The sequence below is a fragment of the Ictalurus punctatus genome, chromosome 19 (assembly GCF_001660625.3).
Source record: "Ictalurus punctatus breed USDA103 chromosome 19, Coco_2.0, whole genome shotgun sequence".
Classification (NCBI taxonomy): domain Eukaryota; kingdom Metazoa; phylum Chordata; class Actinopteri; order Siluriformes; family Ictaluridae; genus Ictalurus; species Ictalurus punctatus.
The window spans coordinates 14,505,124-14,521,396 of record NC_030434.2 but is presented as its reverse complement, the minus strand read 5'-3'; the positions used below and the strand labels follow the sequence as shown (position 1 = coordinate 14,521,396).

The following is a 16,273-nucleotide window of genomic DNA, read 5'->3' as shown; positions in this document are numbered from 1 at the left end:
CCATAGATGTGAGTCAAAGTAACTTCCTCTAAGAAATTAACTTTTGCCATTTACTTGTCATTTTAGTGCTGTGAGCTTTGCCTTTTATGGAGTTTTGTGGGCATCACCAAACCCAAATCAGCTGTGTTATGTATTCGCCTGGTAATTTATGGGTGATTGGCTTTCATAAACATACACATACAAGCACAAAGTCAATCGGCATTCATGAAACTTTTGCAAATCCAACAGAAATGTTTGTTCGGTCTGGCGTATGCGAACATTTACACACAACTTCGCTAAAAAGATTCATAAATGAAGCCCAATATCTGGGTTTTAATTCTAGTCCTAATATTAGCTAATTCTAACATTAGCTCCAAAGGGCAAATGGCTAAGGTTTTGCCTTTGTGAAATGCAGTCTGTTTTCTGAGCTAATGGAGCCGTCTGCATGCTCTTAAATGCTTAATCAGATTCATTTCTCCAACATATTTGTTTGAAGTGGCTGATGTATCCTAACTCTGAGTCACTTCTCTTACATATAGACAATTCATCTTAATTGCATACATCAAAAATCCCTCTGTTGTTTCATAGATCAATCAGCAAGCAAGTGACGTTATTTCTGTGAAGAGCCTGAAAGCTAGGTCAAGGCTGAGCAACAATGCTGATCCTACAGCTTTTGTTCCTGCAGCCTCAAGAGCAGACATTAATTTAATTACATGAAAGACAACATAGAGGCAAGAGATACTTTTGCTTTGTCCCTCTCTGACCTATGCTCACTCTGTCTCTGCCTTTTTTCCTCCTTCCTTTGTGCTTTGTAGTATCAGTACTCTCTCTCTCTCTTTCTCTCTCCCTCCCTCTCCCTCTCTCTCTGTCTTGTCTCTGTGCCTGAATTTGCATTTAAATTAAATGGAGCACACAGGTGCATTAATGAAGTTCTCTCTGTTTTGTCTCTTTAGTGCTGCAATTCAAAGGATCTCTTTCAAAGTCCTCCATTAATAAATATGGGTTTTTGTAGAAAAGGCAGCCAGGTGCATTTGCTAACAAAGCACATGCATTCGTTATTAGTCTGATTTGGTGCTGCAGAGAACATCTCCCTGTCAAATCAGCCTCATCACAGTTAGGAGAGGATATATATGCTGTTAATACTGAAATTTTACAGTGGTCACAATGGCTGCATGACCAGAAGAACAACTTCAAACTACAGTAAAACCAATCAATTCTATTCAATTTTATTTGTATAGCAGCTTTAAAGAAACCTTGAAAGTCCGAGGTGACAGTGGTAGGGAAACCTCCCTGACATGAAGAAGAAATCTTGAGAGGAACCAGACTCGAAATTCATTCTCTACTAGGTGATAACAGATAGTGGGTTTATGAGTCATTATACTGCACAGGATTGGAGGTGTAACATCAAACCATACTAAGTATGTTTTAAAGGATGTTCAGTATGAGAAACCTGGAATAAGTAAAGTCTTTATGATTACCCAGTTCATGGTGGGATCACCCAGTTCATTGGTACAAATCTACAGTATCCAGGTGAGATTATGACATTGAGAAAACAAAGACCGTTTGATATGAACTGTTTTTGGGAAGTGGAACTCTTACAAGGTATCCATGTATAGCTTGACTGGACTTCCGTGCATCTCATTATGTTATCAACCATGTGATGTTCAGAAGATACCACTGAAAGTTAACCGTTCAGTATGTCGAGTCTGCGAACTGAAGGAAGCCAGGTTTTATTCCGAAGAAAGAATTACACGTCGCTATTATAATAACGTAAGTGACTTCACATTATTTCTGTAGGCTTACTAGTTTACAGATTAAAAGAAGTGTAATTCTTATTCCTGGTGATTGTTATATGCTGTGTCCAATCAGCAATAAGCATGGGCTATTCAATAAGGACCTACAGTTTCCATTTTGAGTTAATGTTTTCTGGTTTGCTCGTTGTTTTCTGGCTTTGCTGTTGAGTTTGTATAAAATCAATGTATTTTTCAGTCACGGGCCACTATAGTGCAGACATCCTTCTCTATTTTTTTTTTACTTCCTTTTTCTATTTGAAGTTTGCTGACTGAGCCAAAGATTTGCAGACTCATCAAAATTCTGACTAGACAACTCTGGTGAATGAGGGGATCTGAATGCAAAAACGCAGTGGTTTGAGTGTAACTTGAGAAGACACCAGATAACAGTCACTCCGTCATTGCAGCATTTTTTGTTTTGTTTTTGTGGCTCCGTCTGTGTGATAGGTCTTCGAGGCTGGGCTCGTCTGAAATGCCAGCTTCTCAGCATGGCCCACTACTTTATTGCTCCTTATTAAGGGCATGGCAATCATCGCAGTGTGGAATTGGGACTCAGAGCCTTTCCCAGCAATCAGCACACATTGGTCCAATTTTCTCAAACTGAGCCTGGGCCATTCAGACTGAAACATACCGTGTTGGAGTGTGAGATGTAGCACTAAGTTCTCAACAGCTAGTTTATGGTCTCATTGTTTTTTTTTTTTTATTTATCCATTCGTTTCCATTTGCCTGGGATGGGTCTTTGTGCGGTACACCTTGGGGAGACGCTATGAAGGTCAGCAACAGTGTTTGCAGTATATATTAGGAATTCCATTTTCTCCGAGGAAAAGAGGATCATGGCACCAATACAGAATGTGGCATTTGGTGAGAGGTTTGTCTGGTTTGTCTGGTCCTAATATCATGATAGGTCTGATAGACTGATAGCCTTATATAATAAAGTTATATAAACACATTTGGTGATCATCACATTCTTCCAGTAATGAAATATAATCTATAGGCACCTGTATGGCCATTAGGGCTGCAATCTATGGATCAAATTTCTTAGGACATGAATAACGTACACCAGTAAATAAATAAATAAGATAGTAAGAATATGCGGGACTGAGAGAGGCCATTGTTCCATCCAGAGAGTATTCCAACCTCACATGCAATGTTCCTCTGTCCTGAAGACTTTCCTATGAGAGAAAATTTAAAAGAACAGCTTTAACTCTGACTGGTACAACCCCCAGACACTGAAGATGTCACAGACACTCCTTCCATAATGTTTTAAATAAATGTTTCTAAGCTTTGCCATATCAAAAATGATGTTTTTATTTATTAAATAACATTTCTATAATTTTCTCAAAGGAAGAATGTCTCCCATGCATACCAGTGTGTGTGTGTGTGTGTGTGTGTGTGTGTGTGTGTGTGTGCGTGTGTTTTAGCTTACCTAGTGCTTCTGAAACACATTCCTGATCATTTTAACCTTAATCAAATTCCTGCCACAATTTATAAATCATACAAACTCCATACAATACAAATTCCTACCGATTAGCTGTTACTATAGAAACTATAATGAGATTAGAACAAGCACGTTCATGTTCTACAGCAGCAGCTCTGACAGTAGAGACGACTATAACTCAGATCACAGGTTTTTATTCATTCAACTGAGAATTAGTTGAATATATGTTGAACGTAGAATTAGTTGAACATAGTAATATGTTATCATATATGATTTGTTCTGTTATGTCCTCCCTATATGTAATGTATTTTATAAGTCCAAGGTCAAATTCTCATAAAAAAGCAAAATGTGTGTGAATATGCTGTTTGAACATTTGATACAATTCATTGAGGAAGACTGTAGAATGATGGAACCTTGTTGTTTGTCAAAATCATTAGTTTTGGTGTAGGACCTATTCTTAGGTTTTTGGATCCTATAAGATTTATGAATGACTTTAGTTAAGCCAGTGAGAACAGTGTCCTTGCCCCACACATACACGCTATACACCTACTCCTCCAACCTGACCCTGTCTTCACTAACCAGTTGTAAAGGTAAAAGTTGCCCCAGATTGCCCGTGTGCTCTACACCACACGTCCCAGTTCACCTCTCTTTTATCACCATGACAACCATCAAGAGCCCAGCATGTGTGATGCCCTTCACTTACACACCTCCTGTGTTTTGTGAAGCAGCGCAGCTGAGACACCAGAAAGACAGAAGACCCAAAATATATTCCCAAAATGTATTAAAGCTACAAAAGAGCGGTTTGTCGTGTGAGTGAAGGGACAGATGGCTCAGACCCAGTCAGCAGAGCTGTGTTTGCAGTGCCAGGTAAATTAGATGATGGCATCTGCAGCTCATAAATAACACTTTGTTTTGCTTTCAGCTTGAGCACTTGGCCTGTCCGTGTTGCATTATGGCTCACATGCTCAAATGAATCGACGTCACCCTCTCGGTCAAGGAGAACAAAGGCCTGAGCTGAATACAGAGTATCGCAGATATACAAGACAACATAATTGCCAGATGGATTTCTTTCTATTGGAATAAAAATGTTGTTGTTTATTTTTGGTAGTCATCACATGCAATCAGCCAAGATATGATTGAGGTGTTAAAGTCAAGTGGTTTGAGTCATATAGCATATTGCACAGAATCTTAATGTGAGCACTTCTAGATGCTACACTCTATGAATTTAAATGAGTATAAATCTCATTCTGGTTCTCAGGTGGAGGTCGAAGTGTACAGAAGGGATTCGAAAAAGCTGCCTGGACTCGGGGACCCGGACATAGACTGGGAGGAGAGTGTGTACCTGAATCTCATCTTACAAAAGGTAAGCTGGGGTCAGTTAGCAACTACCTGCTCTGTGCAGAAGCAAATGTAAACCAGTAACCAGCTGCATGAGATTAACCAGGTTTTTTGTAGCTTAAGGTAGGGCTGGTGATGATGATGATGATATAATTTTTGATATTGTGATAACTTGTCACAGTATGCTTTTCTGAGATGTTGTGGATATTGTGATGCTGTTATATAATTAATAAATAAATAAATAAATAAATAAATAAATACAATTCATTATAAACTGACTGGAAGCAGCTGATTTTGTGTTACAAATTTTGTACTTTTATATTTAAAATTGCAAACTGTATAAAATGAATAAATATATATATGTTGTTTATATATATATATATATATATAGTAGACAATATATAGTAGTTATACAAAAAATATATATGTTGTTTTTTTAATATATATATATATATATATATATATATATATATATATATATATATATATATATATATATATATATATATATATATCTTTTATTTTATTTTTTTGTAGACAATATATAGTAGTTATGTAGTTTATCACAGTTATTTTCCCCAACACATATAGTTGGCAGTTTGTGAGCAAACCTATGTCATCATTCATATTGTGTAGAAATGCCTTCGATAATTGATATTTTTGTCACATCACCCCCTAGACAAGGGTACGTTGTAATATAGATAGCTTTAAATGACAACTTATAGCTATCCTTCAGATGCAACATTTGCTATTAAAACATTGATAGCTATCCAACTAGGGTGATGGGAAAACTCAATACTAATAGTGAAATATTTAAAAATATACAACTGACAAAGATTAATTGTGATACCTAGGGTGGGCATGGTGGCGTAGTGGTTACTAAGGCACTCTGGTTTAGTGGTTACTAAGGTACTCCGGGCACTCTGGTTTCCTCCTCTAGTCCAAAGACGTGCATTGTAGGTTGATTGGCATGTGTGTGTGATTGTGTCCTGCGATGGGTCGGCACCCCGTCCAGGGTGTCCCGCACCTTGTGGACGAGTCCGCTGGGATAGGCTCCAGGCTCCCAACCCTGTGTAGGATAAATAGTACAGAAAATGGATGGATCTATTTAAAAAAAAAAAAAAAAAAAAAGATAACCCTACTCAGCTATAGTGTCTAGTCTTATAAACAAGTCTTTTCAGGACCTTTCTCATGGTGTTACACGCCAATCCTGTGTGAAGACTGCAGGAATATGATGGGTAACCTTTTCCAGTGTGTCTCTTTTTGTAGTAAACATGACAAAAGTAAGGGAAGTTATTTACTTACTTTAGGGAAGTGCAGGAAATAATGCAGGTTGTTGAGGCTTATTTCTGAATTCTTGAAGATTTTTTCCCATCACACTCACTCTGGGTGCTTCATTATGGTGCAGCACTATTAATGTTGCACGATGTTTTCTCCGCCAGCTGGACTACGTGGTCACGTGTGCTGTGTGTACACGCACAGATGCAGGAGACATCCACATCCACAAAAAGAAGACGCAGGTAATGCGAACAGATGTGCTACTACTTGTGTACAGATCGGTATGCGGTTACTGTAATGTGCAGGTCTCTGCTGCAGTGTAAGTCATCACATACAGTATGTACTTCTACACTACCAAAAGTTTAGAGACACTCGACTGAAATGTTTCTCATGATCTTAAAAACCTTTTGATCTGAAAGTGTGTGATTTAAATGTTTGAAATCGGTGTTGTAGACAAAAATATAATCGTGCCAACGTATTTAATTCTTTCATTAGAAAACTAACATTTTATTTACAAAGAAATATTTTTTAAATGGATGGACTTGGAGCAAAATATTCCGAAAAGCAGCCAATATGTGTCGAGCATACGTGTGAACTCCTTTAATACTGTTTAAAAACCATATCTCAGGGGAATTCCTCAAGAAATCAGTTTAAGAATACATTTCTGGAAATTCTAGGCAAAAAGGGCATCTACTTTGAAGATGCTAAAATACTAAATTATTTTGATTTATTTTTATTTTTTATCACAACATAATTCCCATAGATCCCCATTTGTGTTACTCCAGCGTTTTGATGACTTTATTATTATTCTAAAATGTGGATTATAAAAATAAAGAATGAGTGTGTCTAAACTTTTGACCTGTAGTGTACATCATCTTATCTGCCACATTTTATACGCATGAATGAATACAGTTGGGGTAAGTGAATTGGTGGATTAATAATTAAACAGTAGCATCAGACGCCTCAGACCACAACCATTCTACACTTACGATCTTTGAATCAATGCGCTGCATGTCTGAGCAGCCGAGACCTTTCCGTATTTTGTTTTCAGATAATTACCACTGGCCTGCTTAGTGGCCACTCAGTGTGATAACAGTCTAACCAACAAAGTTCTGGGTAATAAGAAGCTGTAAGGGGCTGCACCTCCTGGCACAGCAGACAAATTGATAGTAATTAAAGAAAAATAAAACAGTCAACAAACAAAAAAAATAGAATCATGTGGTTATCCAATCCGTAATTAAAAAAAAGCTACAGAAAGCCAATAGACAAATAAAACAAACCCTCCATTATCAATTATGTGGTTTTGAAATCAATTGGGAGGAAAAGAAAAGCAAAACAGTCAACAAATAAATATAATCAGTTACTTGTTTATCTCATGATAAAATAAGTTCATTCTTAATTGATTAAATATTTTCACATTGTTTATTCGTTTTTGTTTTATTTCCTTTTAAGTTATGCATGAGTTAATTTTATACCACAGCGCAGCTAAATTCTCAAATCTGATTGGTCAGAAGGTGTCGCTTCATTTTCTATAACATCAGCCCTGACAGTAGTTCTGTCTGTAATATAAATAACAGGTTTATATTAATGCACTCGTAGTAATATGTTATCATTTCCCCTGTAATAACACATTCACAGGGATTTATAGCAGACATTGCACATAAATCAAAACAATCTAAATAATAATAATAAACAGATTAAAAAAAAAAACATGTTTAACAAATAAAAACGTGTCCTCGTTGATACGATGTAGGTTTCAGTTAGGATATTTCGGCTTATTCAACCTTTAAGAATTAGCCTCCAGTGTTGGTGCTTTTCCGCCATGGAAAAGGCTTCAGGACAGAGGACTTTGTGCTTTTGGATTTCTCAATAACATGACAAGCTGCGTTTATTTTTTTCTAACTAACTCCAAGAGAGAAGAAAAAAGTGACTGGTGAGGGAGTGACTGTTGATAGCTGCTAAAACATAGGTGATAACTGGAACTAGTTTCACAGATAATATACAACCTGAAATCTTACTATAACCTTTTAAAAATTGTTTATTAATCCATTTGTAAAATGTTATCAATGGCAAATTGCTGCAATATAAGAAGAATAAAACACTTTTAGATATGCTGTCCTTGGAAAATAATCAACTTTGGGGTGTTAACAGTAATGCCACTTCATGCCAAACCCTGGTGGTGATTGTTTTCCTATAGCATCACTCCCAGTTGTGTTTATTTCCTTACTTATCCACTGCTTCATCTATACGTCCATATATTTGCATACTTAATGAATTATTTCTCACTTGTTTAATTTATCGAGAAAATATTCATTATGGCGTGATAGAAATGGGACTTGTTCCAAAACCAAACAAAACCAGTGTTCAGCACTGCCTGCTGCTTACCCAAACTCTCTCACTCTTTACTACACAGCAAGTGTTCGCTTCTCCCAGCAAACACCCAATGGACAGCAAGGGTGAGGAGTCCAAGATGAGCTACCCGAACATCTTCTTCATGATCGACAACTTTGAGGAGGTAACCACCACACCAATCAGGTTTCCATTCAAACCTAGAACGAGCTTTTGATACAGTGCCCAGTAACTTTCATCCGCCTTAGTCATCTCTGACAGGGCTTTATAATTACTTATGTCTTCCTGCCAGGGGAAAAAAAAACTAAATTATGCAGTGCGAAAGATTGAAAAGCTGGTTAATTCATGTTTCTATAAAATAGGATATTAGTGAGTCACGGTGCTGTGCTTGAAGCTTTATTATCTTTATGATCAGGTAGGAGAGCATCAATCAAACTGTCCATGTATATAAAGATATATTGTATATAAACCTTTCTGTGGATCCCCCTCAGTACAGGTTTATTCTATCCAAACATAATCTAACAGTATTAGGCTCATTGTATGTATATGCACAATAATAACACAAGTTATTGGAGCCATAGACGTTTTTATTTCTGAACTTTCTGAACACTCGCATAACACATTGTAATAAATTGCCATTAGGTCCAAGTTGACATTATTTACAGAACTACTTTGTGTTTGAGTTGTTGATGTTTGGATTAAACCCATTTAATTTAATGGACCATCCACACACGCTAATAATTATAAGAACACAATAATATATAATAGCTTTGGTATTGGTGTGTTGTAATTTCCATCACTGTAACTAAACTTAAAAAAAAAAAAAAGTGGGCCCTTGGCTAGGCTTTACAGACCCCTGGGGGTCCCTAGACTCTCCTTTTGAGAACCATGTCTCCAGTCATACTGGCACAATTCATCCATTTCTATCACTTAAAAGACAAAGTTCTTAACTGGTCTCACCTTGCATCTGTGCAAAAGCTCACTCAGAAATGTGTCACGTTGTGGAACTAACCGTGAACTCCATTTCATGTTGTCTTTAATAATATCAAACAAAATGATAACATCTTAAACCAATTATCACAAATATAGCCATGTACAGTAGATATACATGTACACTGTATGCCTAAAAGTATGTGAACGTCTGAGCATGACACAAATATGTGGGTCTTCCTCAACTCTGTTGGCACAAAGTTGAAAGCATATAATTGTATAGGATGTCTCGGTATGCTGCAGCATTATACTTTCCCTTCACTGGGACTAATGGGCCTTGCCCAAAAGCCTTCCCAGAAGACTGGAGGCTGTTATGGCAGCAAATTAGGGGACCAACTTTGGAATAAGATGTAAACAAGCACATATGGGTGTGATGGTCAGGTGTCCACATACTTTTGGCCATATAGTGATGGTTGCCATTTTATTAGTTACACCTAATCGCTGGACATTTCATAAGTCAAGTGTACCATATAGGTGCACTAACAGCCCCGAGAGTGACTCACCATTAAAATAATACCAGGCCCTATGAGGGGTGACTCACTGTGCCTAGCAACAGATGAGCTACAGTCAGTAATCCCTATGTAAACCTAAAATGTGTTTCTATGTGCACTTCATAAAAGTTTCGTTACAAATCCAGTGAACATACAAAACTCAGTGTACATAAGATACTAGGATAAAAAAGTAATTTAGTGTGCACACATCACGGTCAGATCAGCATCTATACATTGTGTACGTGACACACAGGTGTTCAGTGATATGACTGTTGGAGAAGGAGAGATGGTGTGTGTGGAGCTGGTGGCCAGCGACAAGAGCACCACTTTCCAGGGAGTGATCTTCCAAGGCTCCATCCGCTACGAGGCCCTTAAAAAGGTTTACGATAACCGGGTAGGACAGACTCACCGACACTTTTTCCCTATAAAGACTAACCACTTTTTTTTTTTTTTGCTGAAATTGAACCATGAACCATGATTTCCTGTGTCGCTGTGCATGTGTAAGGTGAGTGTGGCTGCTAAAATGGCCCAACGCATGTCCTTCGGCTTCTACAAATACAACAACATGGAGTTTGTGCGGATGAAGGGCCCTCAGGGGAAAGGGCACGCCGAGATGGCTGTGAGTCGAGTGCCGACTGGAGACACGTCACCCTGCGGCACCGAGGAGGACCAGGACTCGCCTCTGCACGAGAGGGTGGGTACAACAGACATAATAGACTTCTTTCAGTGATGCTACCCCTGCAGATAAAAATGTGATATCTAGATTCCTCTCGCATGGCTGGTTACATCTGCTTCTCAGTACTTCTGTGCACAGCAGCTTTTAATCATAGTTAATATCTAAATTGGTGTGTTACAATTTGCATACTTGTAGTTTAGAACAGTCAAGGTGTAGAGAAACCATTTTAGTTCATGGCACATGTACTTAATTATGGGCGTTCTTCATTTTCATTCAACAGTATGACTTTGGTTTTCCAACAGCATTCTCGTTCTCACGTCCTGTTCCTCCTGTAGGTGACGTCGTTCAGCACTCCCCCGACCCCCGAGAGAAACAGACCCTCCTTCTTCTCTCCCTCTCTGCGCCGCAAAGTGCCCCGAAACCGCATAGCCGAGATGAAGAAATCCCACTCTGCCAACGACAGCGAGGAGTTCTTCAGGGACGAGGATGAAGAAGGTGAGGCCTAACGCCACCACTCAGGCCTTCACAATGGGCTGAGTGCGAGAGCAGGATGTAATCTTTGTAAACACACGCAAGCAAGCTTCTCGACAGGGATATTGAGAGAACGAGAGAGTAGCTTGTCGTGCTGAGTTGTTTTAAGGTGCGTGTATAAAAATAGGGCTGTGATGAGGACTGCAATAATGATTAACTTGGAGAAGAAAGAAAAAAACGCTTACTTCTGCATCCATTCATCTTTAAAAACATTTCATCGAATAATATTTTGAAAAATATGTAAAAGTCTGAAAATGTAGCTCTAGCTCTGTAGCTAGTCTCTGGTCTGATGAGAAATGATATGACTAATACAGATTAAGAAACAAATTGGAAACTACACCTTTAATATCATATGTTATTGTGGACCAGCATATAAAGATGGATGGTTAAGTTGGTGACCAACAACGGAGGTGTGTGTGTGTGTGTGTGTGTGTGTGTGTGTGTGTGTGTGTGTGTGTGTGTGTGTGTGTGTGTGTGTGTGTGTGTGTGTGTGTGTGTGTGTGTGTGTGTGTGTGTGTGTGTGTGTGTGTAGACCTGTGTAACACCACAAACCTTCGCTCACGCTCTCTTTCGGGAACTGGCCGCTCACTCGTGGGCTCCTGGCTGAAGCTGAACAGGACGGAGGACTACTTCCTGCTCTACTCACATCTCACCTACATCACTCTTCCTCTACACCGGATAACTACAGGTGCAGCACAAACAGCCTGTACTTACCCACACACAATGATTTCAGTGATGTGCAATGGGAATCATGCATTCGCTCCGACTTGCACGTGACACATGCTGACTGAACCCTTTGGCTTTTATACGAGAAATAAAAATCTATAAGGTCTGAATCCGAGTGCGATTGTCCCTCCCCCTATCCCCCAATGCGTGGTCATGGAGCTCTTCTGTGTCCCACAAAATTCCTCTACCACTCATGGTGCATGTGTGTTGTGGGAACTAATGATGTCATCATCAGCTAAAACACATACGCAGGTTACTTTACTTCCTGAACAAGTGCAGACCCGAGTACGAGTTGCATTCATATTCACGGGAATCGTGTTTCAGTTTCAGCGCAACCGAACTCAGACCACCTCCTACAGGTATTCTCGGCTTTGGTACCATGGTGCGCTTCCTGGTCCGCATGACAGCTTTCACATGAGCAATTTTTCATGCAGACCATGCTCTGTTTCGGACTAAAGTGCCAGTGTGGAAGCGTTAAATTTAGGCAAAAAGCAGACACACGCAAGCTAATTCTGCTGTATGCATGGAAGGTTTTACGGTGACACGATGATACTGTTAGAATGGTATATCAGGACAGTTTATTGTCATATTAATATCATATCATGGGAATCATCAGTACTTTCATGACTAACTCTAGTAAGATTGTAGCTGGTTGGATATAAACATCGTTTTATTTTAACAATTTTTATCATTTTTTCCCCCTGTGGTTCCTGTTCAGTTTGTCCTCGTAACCATTTTCATCCATCTTCAGTGGACTGACTTTTCTTACAGAGGATGTGGTTATAACACGTTTGTTTGATGGCTGCACTGTACTACTAATAGCAAATAACAAAAACTTCTATCACATGCTGGTCAAGTTGATTTAGTCTTTTTAAATACATGAAAACCCAACTATTGAACTTATTTTTTGTTTGAACTTATTTTGTTGTCATTGTGGAATTTCCTCAACAGATATTCTGGAGGTGAGACAAAAGCCTATTCTGATGATCTAGCGGCTCCTGACTTCCTTAGAACTTGTGACTAAGTGCCTCTCCACATCAGGCCCCTCAGATGACAGCGCCATCTAGCATCCATACAGAGAACCAAAAAAACCACCACTGACTAAAGGAGAGGAGAAGAAATGTGAGAACTAAGGACTTATTAAAAACCAGCCAATCAAGAAGTGCCTCTTCCACCTGTTTTCTGTGACAGTCTGTATGTGGACACGAGAGCAACAGCCTGAGTGACTGAACACTGTCTGAAATGCCTCGTTCCATCAGATCAGATCGGCTCAGGCTCAGAAGGCAGGACTTGCTAACGTCCCACCTGCGAGCGAAAGGGAAATGTATCAAAGAGAGAAAAAAAAAAAAAACATGCAAAAGAATGTCTCTGTTCCTTGTAAATACACTGCTGCTTAGAATACTCAGTGAATCTACCAACCACGACCCTCTCAGCCTTGTGTAAACAAACTCTGCTGGGTCTTTCAATGTTGTCGATTTGTGCGTAGTGCTTTTTTCCAAAGGCAAAACACCCCATCCCCAACCCCTCACCTCGCCTCATCCCTAGGCCTTAACACCTCCTAACCAGCTAATGTGATATCCGGCCTCTGTTTTATGGCCTACGACCAACAGAGTCTGGAATTAGGAATGCTGGATGTGTCTTAAGTTCAACGTTCCGGTTCACAGAAAGAAAAAAAAAAGCCGCACAAGTAGATTTCTTTTCTTTTGTTTAAAAAAAAAAAAAAAAAAAAAAAAAAAAGATGATACATTTGTTCATTTGTATGTTTGGAGATCTTTGTAATCATTGTGATATTTATTACTGAGTGTTGCAAGTGTGAGGTGTGCAAGTGCACCAGAATGATGCTGAAGCTGCAAGGCCTTGAAGAGGTTTCCCTGAGGATGACGCAATCCATCTCTTGTGCTATTCAGCAAACGCAATTGAGCCGTTTGTAAAACTACTACATTTCAGAAACACTCCTGTCCTACAGAAGCCCTGAAACACAAGTTGTGGGGGAAAAAATTTTAAGGGCTATGCTGTTATTTTGATTTAATAACTAATATTATGTCATTATTATGACTTAATATCTCATTTCAACATAGTATTTTATTAGTTTAAATGATCTCATTATTTAGATTTAACTTATTTTGAGTTATCTTGTAAAGCATTTAAATAAATTCCCAATAATTAGACATATATGACAGACATAGTCTCTCATAGGCTTACTATCTGCAGCATACAGAAAAAGAATTACAAGCTAATATTCATAAAATTAATCTTATTGATCGATTATATGGCGTTAAATATTCCATATATTAAAATATGGTGTTCTATGTGGTGTAATGAGGATAACTAGACATCCATCCGTACATCCATTTTCTGTGCCGCTTACTGAGACTGGAGCCTATACCAGGAGACTTCGGGCACAAGACGGGGGACACCTCGGACGGGTATTTTCCGGGGAGGAAACCCCTGAAGCACGGGGAGAACATGCAAACTCCACACACACAGGGCAGAGGCAGGAATCTAACCCCCAACCTTGGAGGTGCGAGGCAAACGTGCTAACCTCTGAGCCATCGTGCTCCTAATAACCAGACAGAACATCCTGAAATAAGTTATTAAATCAGAATCCTGAAATAACAAGTTAAATCAAAATCATGACATCCTGAAATGAATTGTCAAAATAATGACATAACAACCTGAATTAAGTTGAAATAATGAAATAATATCTTGAAAGAAGTTATTAAGTTCGAAATAATGACATATCCCTTCTTAACTTTTTTCAACTTGTGGTTCAGGATCACACAATTTGTTTAGTCTTTGAAGGCTTTAGGGATTCTTTAACGATGAGTTGAAACTCTGCCCCTTTCTGTTCCTCTAGTTCTGTCTTTCCTTGTAAAGTGTTTGAGTATTTAAAGGTCTGGTGGCCGTTGTCTTTCAACACATTTCTGTTAATAGGTTGGCTTTGAAAATCCCTGACAATGAAGTGTTTATGGAGGAAATGAGGAACAAACCCAGATTGTCAGTATTATGTTGGATTTTGCGAGCTGAATGTATTCCTGTCGACTGCTTTAAAGACGGCTTTAGTAACCGTTTGATATTTGAAAGGCTATGTTTGTCAGCAACATTTTTTTTTATGCTTCACAATTCACGGCCTTTGTATTTCTTTGTATTTATTTTCTCCTGGAAGGCTGTAGAAGCCCATGTCAACCAAATAGGAAGCTCTGTTCAAGAGAGGTCCTGTGGTACATACACACTTCTTTAATCGCTTTAACCATGTTTTTTGTATTCAGTTTTTAAAAACTACACGTGCATGTTTATCCTACATTTATGTTACACCGGTAATAATTGTACATTTTCTGTACCTCTTATTGAAATACAAATTACCAAAAAAAAAAAAAAAAACGTTTTTGAATTTATGAACTATTTACACAAGTATTTACACATGGGAAGGACAAGGACATGTAATGCTGAGGAACGCAAGCTACGAAATTAGGAGGTCGCACCACACATCAGTGAATCAGGTTAATACCTTATAATAAGATGTCTGTGCACAGGTAAGACCAAGTGTGACAATTTTGGAAAATTGTGCGTGTGTGCATTTGAATGAACAGTATGCTCAAGTTTATGACAGGTTCTGCATTTGATTTTTCCATCACACATGCTAATATGTTCACATGGCTTTAATTAGGCCTACATGAAACTAGAGTCATGATATTGTGGCATATGCGAATACCGAGTACAATACCGGCTGTAGCTGTAACTGTAATGTGATGTTTAATAAGCCTGCAGGAACGTACTTTGCTTTCTTTTCTCTACTAATGGACTGGCAAAGAAATTTTAAAGACCTCTAAAGCGTCCATAATTGCTAAAGATTTTTAAAATGTGGATTTAAACACCAGTTAAATATATGAACAGTTTGATAACACTAAGACATGGAAAAGGGTCGTTCAGTGATTGATTAAGACATTGGGCTTAATCCTCAGCTACTCTCTTGTAAGTTGCTTTGAATAAAATGTCATCCAAATGAGGTAAATGTAAAAAAAATAAATAAAAATAGCTAACATCATTAAACTAATTGAGTCATGTAACAAATAAGTACACTCCATGGGAACTGTTGGCTTTTTTGACATATTTGAACAAGCAAATATTGGATCATGTTTGAAATGGTGCCTATTAATAAAGTTGATATACTTGAAAAAAACTGCATGGAAAATTAGATTTTTCAATCATTTATTCAACAGAAAGATCAATAGATGTTATATTATTCTGTGGAAAAGTAAGTACACCCTTGGCCTCAGAAACTGGTATTGCCCCCTTTAGCAGAAATAATGTCTTGTAGGCGTTTTGCATATTTGTCAATTAGTCCAGGACTGGCCATCCCAGCAAATTCAGCCCAAGAGCAGACCATCTGTTGCAAAATGAAGTCTACAAGAACCCCAAAATTTCATCACAGGATCTGCTAGTTTGTCTCGCAACTGTTGGTGTCAAAGTGCATGCTTCTACAATCAAAAAGATTTTGAGGTATGCCAAAAAAACCCTTTGCTGTCTAAAATGTACACTAAAGCAAGACTACAGATTGCAAATGAGTATACAGGCAAAGAGCAGGCCTTTTGGAATAATGTGCTCTGGACAGACGAATCAAAGATAGAGTTGTTTGGCCACAGTAACAGCAGATATGTTTGGCGCAGACCAAAGACAGCTTTTCAGG

The 16,273-nt window shown here is 38.4% G+C and overlaps 1 protein-coding gene across 1 annotated transcript in view; it reads left to right on the top strand.

Annotated features, from left to right (window-relative positions):
- kiaa0930 overlaps positions 1-15,636 on the top strand; it is a 33,156-nt gene extending 17,520 nt beyond the window's left edge. The window contains exons 3-10 of the mRNA XM_017494594.3: positions 4,466-4,570; positions 5,988-6,065; positions 8,237-8,338; positions 9,907-10,047; positions 10,159-10,347; positions 10,665-10,824; positions 11,393-11,548; positions 12,538-15,636. Of these exons, the coding sequence (XP_017350083.1) occupies positions 4,466-4,570; positions 5,988-6,065; positions 8,237-8,338; positions 9,907-10,047; positions 10,159-10,347; positions 10,665-10,824; positions 11,393-11,548; positions 12,538-12,578 (972 nt within the window). The 3' untranslated portion in view covers positions 12,579-15,636. The remainder of the gene's footprint in view (positions 1-4,465; positions 4,571-5,987; positions 6,066-8,236; positions 8,339-9,906; positions 10,048-10,158; positions 10,348-10,664; positions 10,825-11,392; positions 11,549-12,537) is intronic.
- Positions 15,637-16,273: the final 637 nt, after the last annotated feature.